Source organism: Emys orbicularis, chromosome 2 (genome assembly GCF_028017835.1).
Source record: "Emys orbicularis isolate rEmyOrb1 chromosome 2, rEmyOrb1.hap1, whole genome shotgun sequence".
NCBI lineage: Eukaryota > Metazoa > Chordata > Testudines > Emydidae > Emys > Emys orbicularis.
The window spans coordinates 179,751,937-179,773,844 of NC_088684.1; the positions used below are offsets into that span (position 1 = coordinate 179,751,937).

Here is a 21,908-nt window from a genome sequence, read left to right on the forward strand (position 1 = left end):
GAAGGGGGTTGCGGGGGACACGGGACAGCTGGTGTCGCTCGAGCGGCGCGTTGTGCTGTGGCTGTCTCCTCGCTGCGCGCGGCTGGCCCTGCTCGCCGGGGCGAGTTGCGTCTGTACATAGACGGGCAGGAATCGGCTAAATGAACAGCTGCAACCGACGTGCGGGGCTAGAGACCCCAGCGCTAGCCCCGAGCCCAGCTCTCGCGTCAGGCTGCGGAGTCAAGCGACGAGTGTCGCTTTTATCCCTAATGCTGTATCTTGCAATGTACTTAAGTGCGCTAGGGAGAGACCCGCAAGGCCCTGTGGAGTCAGCGGGGCTCTGCAGCGCTCTACCCTAGCAGAGCCTAGCACCACATTCACGCAGTCCTTGGGGACAGGTTTCAGAGTGGTAGCCGTGTTAGTCTGTATCAGCAAGTGTCCCTGCAGTCTCTCCTCACCCACCTTCTCTCTCTAACATCCTAGGTTCAACACAAACACTGCAAAGTAAAGTCTTTTGTATTCAGGTGCTTATCACAGTTTCCCTCTATGTTCGATGCACATACATAACTCTTCAGGGAGCTGATGAGTTACATGCACCTGTCAAAGAAAACGTTTCCCATAAAAAAATTGAACCGTTATATTTAAAAGAAAAGGTGCACTAATTGATGATAGAGCCTGAAGAAAAGGAGAGATTGATTTAAATCCGAGCAGTTTAAATCACCAATTTCAATCATGGTTTAAATCATCTGTCTTAATTGTGTTTTTGCATTTTAACTTTAGTTATTTTTCTAAAGAAATGTTGATTCTCATGGGTTGGTAACCATTAAAACGTTGATTTACAGCTAAAGATAGCTCTGCGCTAAAATTGGTACTTTATTTTGCTAGCTAGGACAACATGCTACATCTGTACATATGTAAGCAATTATGTAGGTTAACATACATTTAATCAGATTCTTATTTTTTCTATTAGAAAATGGTGAATTGCATTTATTAAATTAATTTTTTACTTGTGATTTGTGATAAGCTGTACTGGGATGAATATTGGAATTCATTTTAAAATGCGCAAAAAAGCAACATCTTATTTTTTAAATTAATTTTTAAAATTGTCTTCAATGTGCTGATTATATTTTTTTATTAAAACATGTTTTGCATTTAAGACTGATTTATTAAACAAAGGAAGTAATTAGTAAATTGAGCTGGTTGTGTCTGGTCACTGTTCTTCAAGGTTTTATAAGTAAGGCCTGGTCTACAGTAAAAAATTAGGTCGGTTTAACTACATCAGTCCAGGGGTGTGAAAAATCTACATATAGACAGAAAGTCCCCATGTAGATAGTGCTAGGCAATGGAATAATTCTTCTGTCGACCTAGCTACCTCCTCGAGGTGGATTACCTACATTGATAGTAGAATCTTCCCATCTGCGTAGGTAGTGTCTATGTTTAAATGTTACAGTGGCACAGCTGCAGAGTTTTAAGTGTAGACAAGCCCTAGTAGTTCTCATCTTCTCACACTAAGGGCTTGTCTACACTACCAAGTTTTGTTGACAAAGGTTATGTCGACACCTAAAAGTTGACAAAACAAAAATCACCAAAGGGTGTTCACACTTGCTCCATCTGTCGACAGATCATGTCCACATTGGGGACACCATCATCAATCAACAGGGTGAGCAATGCACCATGGTGCATTGATCCCACAGTGCAGCGTTGTGGGAAGGAAGAGCTGATCCCTGCACATCTTGGGATTCTCTCCTAGTTCTCCCACAGCCCCCTCAGCTGCCGAGAGCAGCATCATGAATAGCTCTGTGAGCTCTCCATGTTAAGGAATGGCAAAGCAGCACAGCAGTCTGTTCCCCTCCACCTGCAGCAGCAGTCTGCCTGCTGCTGTGTTCCTACTTCAGGGCAGAACAGGAGCATTCCAATGATTTGCTCTCCGTTTCTGAGCAGCACACAGATAATTCCCGGAGCTTTGAAAGGGGAGGGGTGCATGCCTGCAGGGCAGCAGAGATCAAAACACTGAGCAGAGCAATCAGGGCAGGCATTGTGGGATACTGGCGGAAGCCAGTTCTGTTGACAAAACAATCAGCAGTGTCTACACTGGCTCTTTGTCCATAATAAAGGGAAGGGAAAAGACAAAAGTCTCTCCTGGGGTGGATGTTTTTTGTTGCCAAAACTGGGCGTTTTTCCGTGACAAAATCCTGTTGTAGTGTGTACGCTCTTGCTGTTTTGGCGACAAAACTTGGTAGTGTAGACAAGGCCTTAGCTTTTTTCATAGATTGGAAGAGGAACACAAGCTTTCCTGCTTTTTCAGTTCCCAATTAGTTCACTCAAACTTGAGAAACCAGTCATTTAACTGAACTAGTTGAATAAACTGAAAGGAAAATATTCTCTTGGCACCTGCAGAAAAGGATATTTGCTGTCAAAAGCTGGTTTAGCACTTCAGCAAACTCTGGTTCTAGGTGCTTAGCCAATCACTTCCAGCAGTTCAGTAGTTGGTCTTTCTTTAAAACTCCAGTAGCAAACATGTACTGCCTAATATTAATTTTATTTAATTTTAAATTAATATAAGATAGTAAGTTTAGGCCCTAATATAGATAATCATAGTTTCAAATTTAATTTTAAATAAGTTTATTTTTAAAAACAAAAAAATATTAGTTTTTTAAGTCATTGATTTCAAGTAGTTCAAAACAAAAAAACTTCATAAATGTTAGTTATGATTACGTGCGATTCAAGAGAAGATGGACTATTGAACACAGCCATAAAAACTCTGGAATGCACAAGCTAAGGATATATATAAACTATTCTGACACCAGTCTTTTTTTATCCAGTTCTCTCTTATGTTATTAACTGAACCATTTTCATTTCTGCTGTCCTGAATCACTTTAAATAAGATGGTGTCAAGTATCAGGGGGTAGCCGTGTTAGTCTGTATCTACAAAAACAACAAGGAGTCTGGTGGCATCTTAAAGACTAACAGATTTATTTGGGCATAAGCTTTCGTGGGTAAAAACCTCACTTCTTTGGATGCATAGAGTGAAAGTTACAGATGCAGGCATTATATACTGACACATGGAGAGCAGGGAGTTACTTCACAAGTGGAGAACCAGTGTTGACAGGGCCAATTCAGTCAGGGTGGATGTAGTCCACTCCCAATAATGGATGAGGGGGTGTCAATTCCAGGAGAGGAAAAGCTTGCGAAGGAACTCCCTGCTCTCCATGTGTCAGTATATAATGCCTGCATCTGTAACTTTCACTCTATGCATCCAAAGAAGTGAGGTTTTTACCCACGAAAGCTTATGCCCAAATAAATCTGTTAGTCTTTAAGGTGCCACCAGACTCCTTGTTGTTTAAATAAGATGGTGAATTGAATTAATCTGATAAAGAATCAAATAACTGCAGTTTACAGTCTCGGTTCTTTACAAATGTTTTCAATTCTTTTGGCCTCACATGAACATAGTTTATTTGTTAGAAAGTTATAATCTATGGGACAGGCATCAATAGCAGAAAAAGGAATAATGAAATGTTGGCTCCTTAGTGGTTCAAGAGGAAATTACTTAAGCAAATAGTTGAAATGCTGATTTTAAAAAAAACAGTCTGTAAATAGTTGCCACAATATTTGTTTTTAATATAAAAGATGGATTTAATTTCTTGTCAGACAATGAATTGTGGAGATTCTTACTTTAGAAACTGTTGTTCCTGGATCCTGCAAACATTTATACCTGTACTTTACCTTACTCAAGTGAGTAAAGCTAAGCATGTGTGAATGTGTTTTCAGGATTGGTACCCAATTACACAATTTTTCTGATGTTTTCTAGAACATAGGAGATTGATTTTTTTTATGAATCCTTATTATTTTCTTGTATAAAGTTAAATTTAAGGAAACCAATATTTTTGACTGTTTAGGACAGCTGTTTCCTACCTCATCTGTCAATTTAGGATTTTTTCTTTTGTATACTCCTTCATATACATATACATTTCACAGTAATTACACTATACGCTAGTTTGTAAATGGAATTTTCAGTAGAATGATACTGTCTGAAAACTATTATTGTTTACTGTGTAACTTTTTTGTGTGTTTATGAATTTTTTTACTATGTTTTAATTTAGATTATGTGGATAAGCCCCTGGAAAAGCCCTTGAAGCTAGTGCTTAAAGTTGGAGGAAGTGAGGTCACTGAACTCTCAGGATCAGGGCATGATTCAAGTTATTACGATGACAGGTCAGACCATGAGCGAGAGCGACACAAAGAAAAGAAGAAGAAAAAGAAAAAAAAGTCTGAGAAAGAAAAAGAAAAACATCTTGATGACGAAGAGAGAAGGAAGAGAAAGGTAAACAATGACTCGAGAATGCAGGGGTACAAATTCTTTTCACATTTGCTTGTCATATCTGAAAAGTGTCAGATGACACTTACATGAAAATGCACATTTCAGTTTAAGATACAGTTGACTGAGAGGAATAACTAAAACATAACAGTATTATTTCTTCCTTTCCATCACTTCTAATCCAATGAGGGTCCTTTTTGTATATTTTCATCTCGCTCTTAAAAACAAACAAAAAACCCTTTTTTTGTGTTTTGTCCAAATTTTTAAAAAAACAAAAGTGAGGGCTGTATTTCACCAAATTAATTGCATTTAGAAGTTGGAGTAGAACTAAATTTTATAATCCCTCAATCTCTAATTATGCAAATGCTTATGCATGTGTTTTTAAATTTACTCCTATGAGTAGCCCCATTGAAGTCCTCTACAACTGGTGTAACTATTTTTCAGTTTCTTCACTTGCCATAGTCATCTATGCCTTTGTCACCTCCATGTCGGATGAGTTAACATGTTGTATGTGGGACTATCTCTAAAGACCACTTCAGTTGGTGCAGAATAAGACTACCCTCTTGTTTAGCACAATGTTGTGCAGGATATGTGTTACACCACTGTTTCAGATACTGCATTGTCTCCCTGTTAACATTTGAGGGCAGTTCAAGATGTTTATTGATCTACAAAGCCCTGTACGTGGGCTTGGCAGAATTCAATATGTTTTATAGTTTTGACAGATATCAATGTTTATTTTTTCACCATTTTTTCAATTTTTATCCATTTAAATTTTCATACTTATAGGAAATTATGGGAGGAGTCAGACAATAACTATTTAATGACAGTAGACATTGAGATTCAGAAAGTTAAAACTTTATAAACTGTTAAAACATGAAGAGCAAGGAGTATTTGTGGCACCTTAGAGACTAACAAATTTATTTGGGCATAAATTTTCGTGGGCTAAAACCCAAGATGAAGTGGGTTTTAGCCCACAAAAGCTTATGCCCAAATAAATTTGTTAGTCTCTAAGGTGCCACAAGTACTCCTCGTTCTTTTTGCTGATACAGACTAACACGGCTACCACTCTGAAACCTGCTAAAACATAAATTGTCAACATCACATGTCAAAATATACAAAGTAAATATTGTTATTAGAGTTTAAGTCCTCAAGCTGCATATTTTTTTCTTTGTGTGCAAATTTCAATTATTTTTATGGACTTTTTTTGTTGGTTTGTTTGTCTATGATGAAATCAACATTTACAAATATTTACCGATTAAAAATCTCATCCTTCCAAGCCTACCTGTGTGGTTTGGCTCCTAGTGACTGTTGTTCTCCCTGTTCTTAGCCAAAATATGTGATGTGGTCAGCTAACAGTCCTTAGATTTAATTACCCTTCCAGAGGCTCCCAGTATCTTAATGTTCCCTGAGACAACAGGAAGGGTGTGTTCTTATAACTTGTGAAATGTCTGTGTGCTCCTCACATATATGGAAGGTATTCATAGGATAATTTGCAGAACAATGTAATAAATGATTTTATTATAAATCTTTTACTGTATTATCCACTAATCAGTCTTCATGACGGCTTGTCTACAATTGAAAATGTTGCATTTTTAAAATCTGATATGTTACATCTCATTGGAGTTAAAAACAGGTGCTTTATTACATCGAGAAGGGGAGAGTCCCAGCTTCTGAACTGAATCCAGCATGTGATTCTTGTCTTGGAAGTTCCTGACATGTCAGACTTCAAAACTAACATCCTTAGATATAGAAAATCTATTTTAGATAGTAATTAAAGGCTTCTGTGGCTCCCTTTGAGACCTGCACAGATACCCTTGATAACTTAGCCGCTTGGCTTTACCAAAAGGAGAGGGATTTTAAAAATAAAAAGTATAACATTTTGTAAAATGCCTTAAAGCATTCCTAAAATAGCTCTTTTATAATATACATAAAGTCCATGGTTTGGTGTGATATAAAGATTTTATTGGCCCTCATTTGCAATAACCTGCATTTCCCACTTGTTTCTTTGCTAGTTGTAAATAATGTGGCTTTCCCAGACTTGTGCTACTGAAAGCTGTATTATGTTATACAAGATGAGACTGACCTGTATTCCATAAACAGGTGTGAAGTTAGTGACATCTGTAGTTAAGTATTGTCTAAGCATTCTTCTTTTATTTGCTAAAATCTTTTTGAATCTTTCACCTTTCAGTTCTATTCTCCTTAGATTCTTATAGGGCCTTCATCCCTGTAGTATCTACACCTTCCAGTAGTGCATTAGGCAAGGTGACTTGAATTATCTTCAACGTTTGTTTTCTGCCTAAGAGTGAATTTTTCTGGAAAGTTTGATCTGATCAAAAATGGGTCAGAAATTCTTGAGAACGAGGCACTGGAAAAAATGGTTTCTGTTGTGGAAACATTTTTGCAATGTATTTTTGAACATCTCTATTACCACTAATTACCTGGGACTAAAAAACTGAAATTGGACAGAATAACAGACATTAGGGAAGAAAAGTGTGTTGCTGTGTCCTATGATGATTTTTATTTTACTTTTCTAAGTCACGATTTTCAAACCTTCATAACTAGCAGATGTGCAGTAGTCTAAAATTATAGAACCTTTTAACAGTGATGCATCCAAATGTTGTAAATGACAGAGGGCTGCTCTGAGCGTGCATCAGTAAGCACTGTAGTAAAAAATGGAGTGAGGCCGCCTAATTCAATACAAGATAGTTCACGTGCTATGGAGGCTTACAGGAGATCTGTCAAATATCGCCAATCTTGCAAAGCATTTGTAGTTGCTCTACTGTGGAGTTTGAGTTTCAGTGTACTTACTGCACCATACTGTAAATGTGCAGTGAACAAGGCAAAGCTACGTGCTTCTTACTTCATTCATAGTAACTATAAGATGAAGCATCACAGCTGACCAGTTAGGACTTACAGAACTTTACAGTTAACTGGGCTCTTTCATTGTGCAATTATTTGTATACATTTTAATGCCATTTTTTCAGCAGAAGCATAGCAACTATCAACCAAAAAAAGTAGCTGAATAGATACAGAAATGGAAATGATTTACAAACAGTTATTGTAAGTAACAGAAATCATTTTAAAGAAAGTATGTATAAGGTTGTGCTTTAAACCATAATTGTCCATCTTACAGTTCAGCACTAGGAGTCTGTTTCCCCCCCCCCCCCCCCCCCCCAGGGATTTGAAGAAAGTGTATATTTGTCTTTAAATTTCTTGACTTTCATTGGTGTCACTTGGATACTTAGTATTATTTTAATAAAAGGTTTTTGTATGAGAATATTTTATTTGAACCTGAACTGCCCTTTGTGAATATCTTCTTTTAACTATCTCCTATCCTTGCTATATTAGGAAGAAAAGAAGAGAAAGAGGGAGAAAGAGCAGTGTGACACTGAGGGAGAAACGGATGACTTTGATCCTGGGAAAAAAGTGGAAGTTGAGCCACCTCCAGATCGCCCAGTCAGAGCTTGCAGAACTCAGCCAGGTAAGTGACCAAGACTAGATGGGAAACCTGGAAAATTTAAATTTCCTAATATGTTCTTTAAAATTGTTCATAACTGAGTGTTAAAATAATACTTCTGATAATATACCAGGGTATTAAGCTTTCAAGCAGAATATAGCGATTTCTGGTGAAATCCCTGGATTTCAGCGGACCTTTCCAGGTTGGAAAGATACTGCAAAGCAGTTATTCCTCTTACCACCTTTGGGGCTTGATGGGTACATTCCCAGGTGCCAGTTAGAAGTAAATTTTCAGTTAGTTCTTCACAAGTTCACATCAGAGTGCATTTGCCTGTTTGAAGTATAAAAAGGATATTTAAGTGTCATTCCAGTATTTCTATTTGCAGTATGTGCACCAGAATAAGGTGATCTGCAGCTACATGTAATTATTTTGATTGAACATATAAAGGACACCTGTGCATTTCTCTAACTTCCTGACATGACATTAAAATATAACCTACAATAATAAAATGCAAAAACGAGCAAAAGAGCCAGAGATTCCACACCAAAGCAGTGATTGAGCAGAAAACATAACAAAATCCCAGTCCATAAGCTTTCCCCAAGTTCCTCTTCCACCTCTACACCATACCCTTCCCTCAATGTCCTGTGCAAAAATTGGTCTTTGCAGTATGCGCTAAGTGTCAGAAAATTCACACTATTTTGGACCAGTACAGGAGCAAATCCACAGGCAAGGGAGAATGCCTCGCCAGCAGCAAGCTTTCTTTTCTAAATTGTCAAACTTCAGCTCAAGCACCTACCTGATATTATTTGTGGCAGGCTCTCAAGTACACAGGTCCTAAGTCATTATGTTGTTAATTTTGGCTTATAAAACCTTAAAACCTTTTCAGGTGCCAACAGGCAGCTAGTGCATGTACCTGTAATGCGTGTGTTTATCCCGTCTCACTATACAAATTCCATCAGATCCTGGAGCCAATGCTCAATATTAAATTTAGATAATTTTTATAAGCCATTCTTTTTTTAAATCCTTCAGACTTCTAAATTCTTTGAAAGCCTTTACTAACAAAAATGTTCAGGACAAAGGAATCTCACTCCCGAGTGCCATGTTAACTTTGCTTAGGCTGCTTCCTTGAAAGATACCTCAGTAAATGTCTAGCAGAAATCTGGACTTGTATGAAAATTAGCAGGCTTCATTTCAATCTTCATAAGATTAGAATGCTGCTTGTTGACAGGGCAAACCAAAGATGGGAACTATACTTATCAACTGAGCAAATCAATCTTGAGGAATTTGCAGGTTATGGGTGCTCCCTAAATGGAGGGTGTGAGCCCACTGTCAGAATGAGCCATAATCCTACAGGTCATTCACATTTACTGCCTCTGAACACACTGGGGCATTGAAAGCCTGGCAAATTTGAAACCGATGACTGTGAAATGTGTCCTGTGGGCTGCTCTTTTTCACCTATCTAGAGATGTGGCTTCCCCAGGAAAGGGGAAGAGGGTCTCTGTTATCAGGTGAGAAGTGGGCCTTAATCTGCTTTCCAGGAGATTTCAGAATATTGATTGTTTAATTCTTGCAACTGCTAAATCTGTGCACTCTCCTTGAAGTGCACAACCGTTAAGGGATCAGTGTGCACTTCATAGATTCGTCTGTACAGTAATTAATTGTTTGTTCTTTGTCTTTATTTTTTTAAAATTAACCCAAAGCTTAGGAAAACTAATGCAAAATTTTTTGTAAATGGAACACTAAGGTTGCACTGATAAAATGAAGTCAGGAAATGGAGAAATCAGCACTTCTGCAGCAATATCTGCACAGTCAGTGGTCACATAGGAGATCGTTTTCTTGTTAAACAGATGCCTGAATATATTACTCCTTGTTAAATACTTGCCATAAAATAGGCAGGTTGTGTGTCATGGACGATTATGTTGCTGTAAGCACCATAGTGTATATATTTCTTTTACTTCTATGCAGCATGAACATTTCTCATTTAATATAATTAAATAACTAACATATAAGGAAATAAAGCTTTATTGCATATCAGGAATAGATTTATTGTATGAGCTTTTGCTGCCTTTGAAATGCAAGGCTTATTGGCTTCTGGAGCGAGTTCGAGCCGCAGGGCTATGCATTAAAGACTGTTAGGTACACCTCTACCCCGATATAACACAAATTCGGATATAACGCGGTAAAACACTGCTTGGGGGGGGGCGGCGCTGCGCACTCCGGCGGATCAAAGCAAGTTCGATATAATGCGGTTTCACCTATAACGCAGTAAGATTTTTTTGGCTCCCGAGGACAGCGTTATATTGGGGTAGAGGTGTATAAAACGTGAACTTTGGTCTGAAGTAAATACTGTCATTTGACTGAACTTTATAAATATTTTTCACTCTCTCAAATTGCAGCTGAAAATGAGAGCACACCCATCCAACAATTATTAGAGCATTTCCTTCGCCAGTTGCAAAGGTAGGTCTGCATATTATATAGACAGCTGTGTAGATGGTAACTGATGCTTATTAACATGCTGCTTTAGAACCTTCTAATTTGGTCTTCATTTTGGGATGAATCATTTCAGACTGATTTATAATTTGGTTTACCTCCATTGCTACCTTATTGGACCCAGTAAGAGAAACTATTCAAGATTAATTGCATTTAGAAAAGTAGGAACTAAAAGTTTCTGCTATCATTAGTAATTTGATTTTTGCTCTAGGGCACTTTAGTACATTAATTACTTATTTTAGGGATTGGAAACCAACTGCAAACTTTTGTTCCATAAAATGGAATAATCTCTGGTAAAATCTTATGATTTATTCTCAGTCTGATTCAAATAAAAGTTCATAATTAATTAGCTGTTAACTCACTGGTTGGGAGAGGTTTTTTCATTTTATAATTTTTTGTAAGATATCAGCTGCGTATAGTCCAAGTCTTTGAAAAATCACTAGTAGAACCTATTTTTTCTCCCTTTGTAAAAAAACAAAAAAACTATCAACTTAATTTGAGACTATTAATCAGCTATTCTAAAACTAGTTAATCAGGAACACCACTCTTAATTAACTGCTTTAGTAAAAAAGAAGAAAAATACTAATCAAAAAGATGAAAACAAGAGTTAATACTGCAAGGTATTGAGTGACCACAATTTCTACAGATCTTTTGTTGTTTAAGGGAAACTAATACAGATTTAAATGCAAAATGTATACCAGTAAATCAATAAACAATAAATAAATAAACAATAAATAAACAATTAATTTCAAGCACTGGCTTATAAATAAAAATTAGGGCTGTCAAGCGATTAAAAAAATTAATTACGATTAATCACACTGTTAAACAATAATAGAATATCATTTATTTAAATAGTTTTGGATAATTTCTACATTTTCAAATACATTGATTTCAATTACAACACAGAATACAAAGTGTACTGTGCTCACTTTATATTTATTTTTTATTACAAATATTTGCACTGTAAAAAAAAAATCGTATTTTTCAATTCACCTCATACAAGTACTGTAGTGCAATCTCTTTATCATGATAGTTGAACTTACAAATGTAGAATTATGTACAAAAAGACTGCATTCAGAAACAAAACCATGTAAAACTTTAGAGCCTACAAATTCACTTAGTCCTACTTCTTGTTCAGCCAACTGCTAAGAGAAACGAGTTTGTTTACATTTACGGGAGATAATGCCCGTTTCTTATTTACAATGTCACCTGAAAGTGAGAACAGGCATTCGCATGGGACTATTGTAGCCGTCGTTGCAAGATATTTATGTGCCAGATGCACTAAAGATTCATATGTCCCTTCATGCTTCAACCACCATTCCAGAGGACATGCGTCCATGCTGATAACGTGTTCTACTCGATAACCATCCAGAGCAGTGTGGACCGACGCATGTTCATTTTCATCATCTCAGTCTGATGCCGCCAGCAGAAAGGTTGATTTTCTCTTTTGGTGGTTCGGGTTCTGTAGTTTCCGCATTGGAGTGTTGCTCTTTTAAGACTTCTGAAAGCATGCTCCACGCCCCGATCAGATTTTGGAAGGCATTTCAGATTCTAAAACCTTGGGTCGAGTGCTGTAGCTATCTTTAGAAATCTCACTTTGGTACCTTCTTTGCGTTTTGTCAAATCTGCAGTGAAAGTGTTCTTAAAACGAACATGTGCTGGGTCATCATCTGAGACTGCTATAACATGAAATATATGGCAGAATGCGGGTAAAACAGAATAGGAGACATACAATTCTCCCCCAAGGAGTTCAGTCACAAATTTAATTAATGCATTATTTTTTTAACAAGCATCATCAGCATGGAAGCATGTCCTCTGGAATGGTGGCCGAAGAATGAAGGAGCGTACGAATGTTTAGCATAACTGGCACATAAATACCTTGCAATGCCGGCTACAAAAGTGCCATGCGAACGCCTGTTCTCACTTTCAGGTGACGTTCTAAATTAGAAGCGGGCAGCATTATCTCCTGTAAATGTAAATAAGCTCGTTTCTTTTAGTGATTGGCTGAACAAGAAGTTGGACTAAGTGGACTTGTAGGCTTTAAAGTTTTACAAGACGTTGGTTTTGAGTGCAGTTATGTAACAAATAAAAATCTACATTTGTAAGTTGCACTTACACGATAAAGAGATTGCACTACAGTACTTTTATGAGGTGAATTGCAAAATACTATTTCTTTTGTTTGCCATTTTTACAGTGCAAATATGTGTAATCAAAAATAATATAAAGTGAGCACTGTCAACTTTGTATACTGTGTTGTAATTGAAATAATATATTTAAAAATGTAGAAAAACATCCAAAAAGATTTAATACATTTCAATTGGTACTCTATTGTTTAACAGTGCGATTAAAACTGTGATTAATTGCTATACATTTTTTTAAATTGTGATTAATTTTTTTATCGCTTGAGTTAACTGCAATTAATCGACAGCCTTAATAAAAATATTCCCACACAGACTAAATATTCTTAAATCAAGTCAAAACTCTCTCCCATATCAGCAGATACTTTTTTTTTTTTTTAAGCGACAACTGGTGTTAATGACATAAAATGGTATGCTATAAGGAGTAATGATCATTTTGTTTCCTAGCATAATTATACATATTTTTATTCAATTTTTAGGAAAGATCCTCATGGGTTTTTTGCTTTTCCAGTCACGGATGCCATTGCTCCTGGATATTCCATGATAATAAAACATCCCATGGATTTTGGCACTATGAAGGACAAAATAGCAGCAAATGAGTACAAATCAGTCACCGAATTCAAGGTGAAGTGATAAGGATATGGTTATTTCAAAACATTTTCAATAAAAAACTTTAATTTGAGTCAGATTTTTAAGTGAAATTAGTTTGTCAGTCAGGCTTCTAACATGTAATTTACTTATAAATAATTCATCACACTTTTACATTCTGTTAGTAGGAGTGGGATTATACTCTATACTCTGTATATATCTGTCACGCTGTCCTAGGGCAACTGCTAAGATTATTGCAGAGGAAGAATGTGTACTACTGATAAACTTACTGTGGTATGCAATTCAGTGCTACAAGGAGATAACATTCAGAAAAACAGGTTGAGAAGAACTTTGTTTTAGAGAACTCTAGATGATTTGTTTAAATCTAGATTAGTTCATTAATGACCAAAAGGTGATGGTGCCCTTTGGAGACACTTTGACTTATGTTAAATGATCGTGATGTTCTATGACATAAATGAAATACGTGCTGTATGTGGAAACTTCAGCTCCGCTTTAACTAGAGAGCTGCTATTAGCATCTCCATAATTCTTTGGCAGATACTTTTGTATAAGGGCAGGTCTACACTAGAAGCGCTACATCGGTGTAGCTCTCCCGATGGGAGAGCGCTCTCCTGTTGGCATAATTACTCCACCTCTGTAAGAGGCAGAAGCTATGTTGGGAGAGAGCATCTCCTGCCAACACAGCGCCAGTGTGGACAGTGCTTAGGGTGCTGTAACTTGCATTGCTCAGGGGGCTGGCTTTTATTTATTTTTATTTTTTTAAGTTAGATCGATTTAAGCAGTAGTGTAGACCTGCCCTCTGATAAAGAATAATTCTAATTTTAGTTTGTATTATCTTTTTGTACAGTTAGTGTTTCAGTCTTTGATTATTGCCTTTTCCAAGTGATTTACAATTTGAAATTGCCGGCTAGCATTGGACCAGTTTCTTGGTTATTGATGACTTGTTTTAGGGGATTTGAAGAAATGGCCTGTTTCATTCCCATTGGGTGTATTTTGGTTCTAGTTACCAGGAACTACATTGGTGGTATTGCTTGCTCCACTGGTGATGGATGAAAACAAGATGTTCATAGTGATTCTTTTAGATCCATCAGCTGCCTTGAATATCATTGTTCATAAGGTGGTATTGATGCATCTTTAGAACTTAATAGAGGTTGGCGGTGTTGCTGTTGAGTGGTTCTGTTCCTTTCTTTGAGAGGTCCCACAGGGTGGTATTGGGCAAACAATTACTTGTCTTTCCCAAAGGTGCTCTCATTCGGGATTGTGCAATTATTCTCTCTTGCTCAGTGAAGTATGAGGCCATTACGGGAGTTGGTAAGAAAGGTCTGGGTTGCAGTCTTTTCAGTGTACTAACACTCACCTTTTGTTTCTGTCTCTTCCAACTCTACTGGTTCATTGGAATGAGCTATTCAGCGTCTTAACAGCAAGGAGTGGGTGAGAGTTGGAAGGCTGAGTTTCAACACAGGCAAGACTGAGATAGTGGTTGTAAGCAGAGGAGAAGCCACCCCAGAAATTATGACAATTATATCATCACCCCCTATTAGCAGGATTGTCTGTCATTTGTTTCCAAAGTCTTCACCTGGGTTTCTTTTTGTAGCTCCAGTTTCTACTGAATACTCTGGGAGTAGAGGTTGCCAAGTGTCTCATCTCCTGTACTCAACAAAGAGTTTGCATCCTTTTCTTTCAGATGTGGGTTTCATCATTGTGGTTCATACTTTGTCATCTCAGGTTACTTGTTGCAGGACATTCTATATTTCTTATGGGCATAGTCCCACATTGAAATTGTAGCTGGTGCAAAATGTGATGGTTCCCTTATTAAGTGTACAGGAAGCACATTACACCAGTATTCCATGATAAGCCCTGACTGGTATTTTGCTTTTGAGATGAAGTTTGAGCTGTTGGGTTTTACCTATAAAGCCATAAATGTTCATTCTAGTTCTGTTTACAGGAGTGAACTCTTAACTGCTGCTACACCAGTTATGATTATCTGAGGTACTTGACCTGAATAAATATTTCCGTGTAAGAGAAGAGTCATTCAGAAACATACACGTCAACTAAGGAAAGAGATTGGGTGAGGGGAGCCTGCGATAGCTTTGCTGCCAAGGAGTGAAGCTTATTCCAAGGCCAGTAGCTTAGGAAAAGACTTTTGTCCTCCCCAAACAGCTCTTCAGGAGTCATGTCGCATAGAGCCCAGAGTCCCTACCTTGTTTGCTCCTTCACTCATGTGCCCTTGTTCTCAATCCCCCATTTCTGTCCCTCAAGTTGTCTCTTTAATCAAAGAGGCTAGAGGCAAATCACTTAACCTCAAGTAGTCACAGCAGCTGTGACTGTGCCCCTCTGCTTCTTTAGCATTGTATTGATGGCTTCTGCCCTAGGTATCAAAGCAGCACTTTCCCAATCCCTGCTTTGAACCAGGAAATTTAAGAAAAAAGATTTATTCTAATTTAAATAGTTTCTTCTGAGATCAGAATCTGGTTAGAAGTTTAGGTCCAGATTTTCAAAGGTCTTTAGGCACTTAAAGATGTAGTTAGGCACTTAATGGGATTTTAAAAAGCACCTAAGTGCCTAACTCCAATGATAGGCACCTAGGAGCTTTTTAAAATCCCATTAGGCTCCAATCTGCATTTTAAAATGCCTAAACACCTTTGAAAATCTGGCCCTGAGTCTATAAACTCCAAAGGCTTGTTTTTCAAAAAGGCACATAATTCCCTGCACAAAAGTGCAACCACAGATAGGGTATGTTCATGCACAAATGACCAAGAAATTATGATTTGCATGAGTAGCTACCTGATTTGTTTGCAGAGAATCATTCAGATCTAGTTGTTTGAACAGCCACCCTTTCAATATTTAAAGTGTTAGTGGGAGTTACAGCCACCTTTGGGAACCAGTGCTGTCAAGCTAGCTCTAATTTAACATGCCCTAATCTAATTTAATAAGGGCCAAGGGACTTGAGTGTTCACTTTGATTCTTGCTTTGCAATCTTCTGAAACTTTCATATCCATTTCAAGTCTACAGAAGAATTTTTTTAACTAGTTCATGGATCTCATGTAAAACTGCTAATATTACTTTCCATTGGGTTATTGTGAGACAATAATAATGAATATTGTTCTTTTTTAATGTGTATGGAAAGGAATTGCACACTTAAAAGGCTTATCCAGTTTACATCAGAATATACCTCTGTTACTGATCCCTTTAGAGAAGTCCAGACGTGAGAAGTAGCAGATTTTAAAGGTGACATGGAAAGCAAAAGAAGAAAAAATGTGTTTATGCCTTTTCTACTTTTTTATTTTTATGTTTAAAGGATGTCTGAAAGGTAGTTTCAAAAATGCTTTTACTTTAGAAATTCTGTTCTTTTGTACCCTGTTTCTCTTGAAAGACACTATAGAACTGTAATAGTAACATCAGAGATGTCATGCAATTAAACCAGATTAAGAGAACTGATTTTTATTCAGGCTGTTTTAAAATTCCTTGTCCTATGCTTTTGTTTACATCATTTTAATTTAAATTGGAATAAATGATTGGGAGGGGGAAAATGTCTTGAAGATTGTGACCCAAAAACCTTCAGTTAAGGAGCGAGGGAGCTCACAATACAGATCTGTGACTACTCCATCCCCCCAGTGAGCCCTCCTGGAAAATCAAGAAAAACCTGACTTTATATTCCAGCTACTTCTGAGTTTAAAAAACGAACAAGGAAAAAATTGTGTGTGCATAAAATAAATAAATAAAATTTAACCTTTCAGGACTTCACTGAACATCATAAGGAAGCAAAAAAGGCGCAACCCTTTGCAAGTCACTTTTACACTTTTGACTCATATTCACTTAATGTCTTTGGACACTTCTTGGTGTTCTCAAAATGTCTTTGCATTGAATGCGTCTTAATGTGGCTGTCTTCACAGGATGTTATCTGGAGCTCTTTTTTATGTTCAGTTATTGAAGGAGATATGAAGTTTTAGCAACTCTTGTGTTTTGTATTTTTCAGGCAGATTTTAAACTGATGTGTGATAATGCAATGACGTACAACAGACCAGATACTGTTTACTACAAGCTAGCCAAGAAGATACTCCACACAGGCTTTAAGATGATGAGCAAAGTAAGAGATCTATTAAAAACAAAAAGCAGAAAAGATTTGTTAAACTGACAAGTACTATAATCAGTCATAGTGATAAACATTATTTCATCCATCTGTCATTAATTATAGCAGTGCCCACCCGTGCTGCTATATTTAAGGACTTGTCGGCATTTCCATTATAAACCCCCTTTCTCTTAGGTCCTGATTATGCACCATTGAAATCAGCGGGAGCTTTGCCACTAACTTTAATGGGAGCAGAAACAGGGCCTAAATCTATATAACCCAACTATAAACATTTGTTTCAGACTGAAACTTTGGACACAAGGTTTCACTCCAGAAACAAATTTCATTTACCCTATCGATTTTAAATGAGCTGAACTCTTTTAAAAAGTTTTATGACTGTAAAAAGATTTGGGGGATTTTCCCCTTGTCTGTTACTGTAGAATAGTTGTTAATGTGGACTAGTGTTTATAGGCTACCTTGCATGTGTGTTGCAGTTCAGTTATGGTAAGTCTATATGTAAAATAGGCAGCTGTATCTACTTGTGTAGTTCTTACTTTTTCTTGAAAGTCGAGCTGCAGAAATTCTGGTGCCATGCTACCATGACCAAATCATGTTGCATCACCATTGGAAGTTAGACAATAGGAGCAAAATAAGGCCATGGCCATTCCCATCCCATCCCATTATCATAGCATCTTGGCTATGAGGGAAAGGTAAAGTCCCTGCCGCTCTGTCCTTTCTGATTCTAGGAACGGCTGTTAGCTTTGAAGCGCAGCATGTCGTTTATGCAGGACATGGATTTTTCTCAGCAGGCAGCTCTTTTGGGTGATGAAGACACAGCTGTTGAGGAACCTGTTCCTGAAGTCGTTCCTGTACAAGTAGAGACTGCCAAGAAATCCAAAAAGCCAAGTAAAGAAGTTATTAGGTAAAGGTCTTAATGGAAATGCATACTGCTTTGTGGCAGCTATTGTACTCTCGATCAATGCAGCAGGCCACGCTTGGGTAAGGAGTAGGGAGCAACTCTTTGCAGTTTTGTGTTTGATGCTTTAAGTAATACAATGTTAACATGAAATTTGATCATGCAGTAGTTTCACATGTTGATGATTCCAAATCTATAACCACATTGCTTCTAAGGCTGAATATACCTCCCTCTACAAACTAACCTGTCTTGACTGTTGATGAATAGATAAATATTTTCTCCTCCTCTTTTACGTGCTCTAAAATTAAGATCTGACTTTATTTTAATGATTGCTTAAAGCCTCTTTCACCTCCAAGTGTCTGCCACCTTTTCTCATCACATTTCCTAAAAGTTCTTGAAGTTGCAGAAATAGTTCCTGTGAGTAATGTCAAGCCTGCTGAGAAATTATGAACTTCAAGTTGTGAAGAGTGACTATTTTGACACCAAAGTTATGAAATAGATGTTGCAAAAAAAAGTCCAAAATTAGTAAATAGTACAGTTTTTTTTTTTTTTTAACTGAAGGTTTGTGTATCAGGATGCAAATCCTTTAAACATGTTTTATGTTTCCCCTCTTGTTGTTTATAAGGGTCTTTTTATCAAAGGAAACAGTAAAACTAGCAATTTTGTTAAATGAACAGAGTAAACACACTTGGAAAAAATAGTAAACTTTTTTGCAAACATTTTTCAGTTAAGGTAATCTTACTTACTGTAATTAGTAACTATATTAGGTCCAAAATTTCCAGTCAATTATTGCTTTTTTCCAAGCTTATGGTGTCCTTTTAAATATAAAAAAATTTAGAATATAATCTGCCACTGAGATTTTTGGAACAGCCCTGGTGATTGACAGCTCTGCTAATCATCTTTAGTGGCTAATGGAAGAAACAGGAGATTAGTTTAGCAGTTCCGTGTGTGTGCGAGAGAGAGACAGAGGTGTGGGGTTAAAAATAGAACTCTTCAAATGTTTTTGAGTGTTTGCATTGACTGGAATTATTATACAGTAGAACCTTAGAGTTATGAGCACCTGAGTTACGAACTGACCAGTCAACCACACACCTCTTTTGGAACCAGAAGTACGCTATCAGGCAGCAGCCAAGACCAAAAAAAAAGCAAATTCAGTGCTGTACAGTACTGTGTTCAATGTAAATTACTAAAAAATTAAGGGAAAGTTTTAAAAAAAGATTTGACACGGTAAGGAAACAGTTCTGTGCTTGTTTCATTTAAATTAAGGTGGCTAAAAGCAGCATTTTTCTTCTGTATAGTAAAGTTTCAAAGCTGTATTAAGTCAATGTTCAGTTGTAAGCTTCTAAAAGACCTGCCATAACGTTTTGTTCAGAGTTACGAAAATTTCATAGTTACGAACAACCTCCATTCCCCAGGTGTTTGTATCTCTGAGGTTCTACTGTAGTGGGAGAGAGTTGTTCAACAGTGTAAGTGCTAGTGCTTCCATTAATAAAACTGGTTTATTTTTCATGGGTTACTTGATGGAATTGAGGAGAGTAAACTGGAAGTAGGATTCTGTTAATGGGAATACAGACTCAACATCATTTACATACAAAATAAGGAGGAACACCTTCATTTAGGCTTGTACAATGCCCAGCACAGTAGAGCCCCAATTCTGATTAATTCTTACAGCCCCCATTACCATAGTATCTGAGGACCTCGCAGTCTTTAATGTACTTATTCTCAAAACACAGGCGGTCTGTGGCAGAGCAGGGCATTGAGTCTCCCGGGTCCCAGGCTAATACCTTGTCTACTGGACCATCCTTCCTCTTGGTGCTCTACCAAAGTGTAAACTCAAATAACTGAATTACTGGTCTCTAATTCCATCCAGGAGATCAAATTCTGAAGTGATCTCGGTGTGGTTTGCACCTTCTCCTGGCCCCCTCAATGTTTATATAAGTCCCTTGGGCTTCATTACTTAGCCCTGGTCTATACTAGGGGTGGGGTCGACCTAAACTGGAGTTCCGGAGTCGACAGGGAGCGCATTCGGGGATCGATTTAGCCACGTCTAGCCAAGACACGATAAATCGATCCCCTATAGATCGATCTCTACCCGCCGATCCGGCGGATAGAGAAGTCCTGCCCTTAGATTCACACCCATTTACCAACTTACAACTTGCACAACCTGAAGGGCTTGATCGTGTACCATTATAGTCAGCAGGAGTTCTTTTGCAATGGGAGCACAACCAGAACCTAAAGGTACATGTTTGTACATGAGTCATTCATGATAAAAAGGGGGAGAGGGAACCCTTTAGGGTTTTTTCCAGTAGAATGTTGTGAAGTAAAATTTTCAAAAAAAAATTAAGTTCCATTTTTCAAAAGTAATTTAAGCATTTAAAATCCTAAGTGCCTAAGTCACTTTTGAAAATTTCACCCATGGTCTTTATAACTTACTGATCAAGTTTCCTGAACAGAAGTGTAGAAATTTGACTCCTTCCAATGTTGAGTGTGTCTCAGAGACCTAAGCTTTTAATGTTTTTAAACTATTAGTTAATGGGATATAATATTATCATTAGGGCTATCAAGTGATTAAAAAGATCAATCATGCGATTAAAAAATAATAGAATACTATTTATATAAATATTTTTGGATGGTTTTCCATTTTTTCAAATATATTGATTTCAATTACAACACAGAATACAAAGTGTACTGTGCTCACTTTATATTTATTTTTTGTTAATTGCACTATAAAAATAGATAGCATTTTTCAATTCACTCAATACAAGTACTGTAGCGCAATCTCTTTATCATGAAATTTGAATCTACAAATGTAGAATTATGTACAAAAAAAACCTGCATTCAAAAATAAAACAATGTAAAACTATAGAGCCTTCAAGTCCACTCAGTCCTACTTCTCATTCAGCCAACCGCTCAGACAAACAAGTTTGTTTACATTTGCAGGGGATAATGCTGCCCACTTCTTGTTTACAGTGTCACCTGAAAGTGAGAACAGGCATTTGCATGGCACGGTTGTAGCCAGCATTGCAAGATATTTACGTGCCAGATGCGCTAAAGATTCATATGTCCCTTCATGCTTCAACCACCATTCCAGAGAACATGCGTCCAGGCGGATGATGGGTTCTGCTCGATAGCAATCCAAAGCAGTGCAGATCAACACATGTTCATTTTCATCATCTGAGTTAGATGCCACCGGCAGAAGGTTGATTTGGTTTATGTAGTTTCCATATTGGAGTGTTGCTCTTTTAAGACTTCTGAAAGCATGCTCCACACCCTGTCCCAATCAGATTTTGGAAGGCACTTCAGATTCTTAAACATACTGTCTCTATCTTTAGAAATCTCACATTGGTACCTTCTTTGCATTTTGTCAAATCTGCAGTGAAAGTGTTCTTAAAACGAACAACATCCTGGGTCATCATCCGAGACAGCTATAACATGAAATATATGGTAGAATGTGGGTAAAACACAGAACAGTAGACATACAGTTCTCCCCAAGGAGTTCAGTCACAGATTTAATTAATGCATTTTTGTTATTGTTCTCACTTTCAGGTGACATTGTAAATAAGTGGGCAGAATTATCTCCTATAAATGTAAACAAACGTGTTTCTCTTAGCAATTGGCTGAACAAGAAGTAGGACTGAGTGGACTTGTAGGCTCTAAAGTTTTACATTGCTTTGTTTTTGAGTGCAGTTATGTAACACAAAAAATCTACATTTGTAAGTTGCACTTTCACGATAAAGAGATTGCACTATGGTACTTGTTTGAGGTGAATTGAAAAATCATTTTTACAGTGCAAATATTTGTAATAAAAATAATAGTGAGCACTGTACACTTTGTATTCTGTGTTGTAATTGAAATCAATATATTTGAAAATGTAGAAAAACATCTGACATATTTAATGAATTTCAATTGGTATTTTATTGTTTAACAGTGCGATTA

At 37.2% G+C, this 21,908-nt stretch overlaps 1 protein-coding gene across 1 annotated transcript in view; it reads left to right on the forward strand.

Annotated features, from left to right (window-relative positions):
* Nucleotides 1–21,908, forward strand: part of BRD9 (bromodomain containing 9) — a 53,300-nt gene that overhangs the window by 292 nt on the left and 31,100 nt on the right. The window contains exons 2-7 of the mRNA XM_065397892.1: nt 4,080–4,300; nt 7,643–7,775; nt 10,148–10,208; nt 12,859–13,003; nt 16,964–17,074; nt 17,863–17,978. Coding sequence (XP_065253964.1) covers nt 4,080–4,300; nt 7,643–7,775; nt 10,148–10,208; nt 12,859–13,003; nt 16,964–17,074; nt 17,863–17,978 — 787 coding nt within the window. The remainder of the gene's footprint in view (nt 1–4,079; nt 4,301–7,642; nt 7,776–10,147; nt 10,209–12,858; nt 13,004–16,963; nt 17,075–17,862; nt 17,979–21,908) is intronic.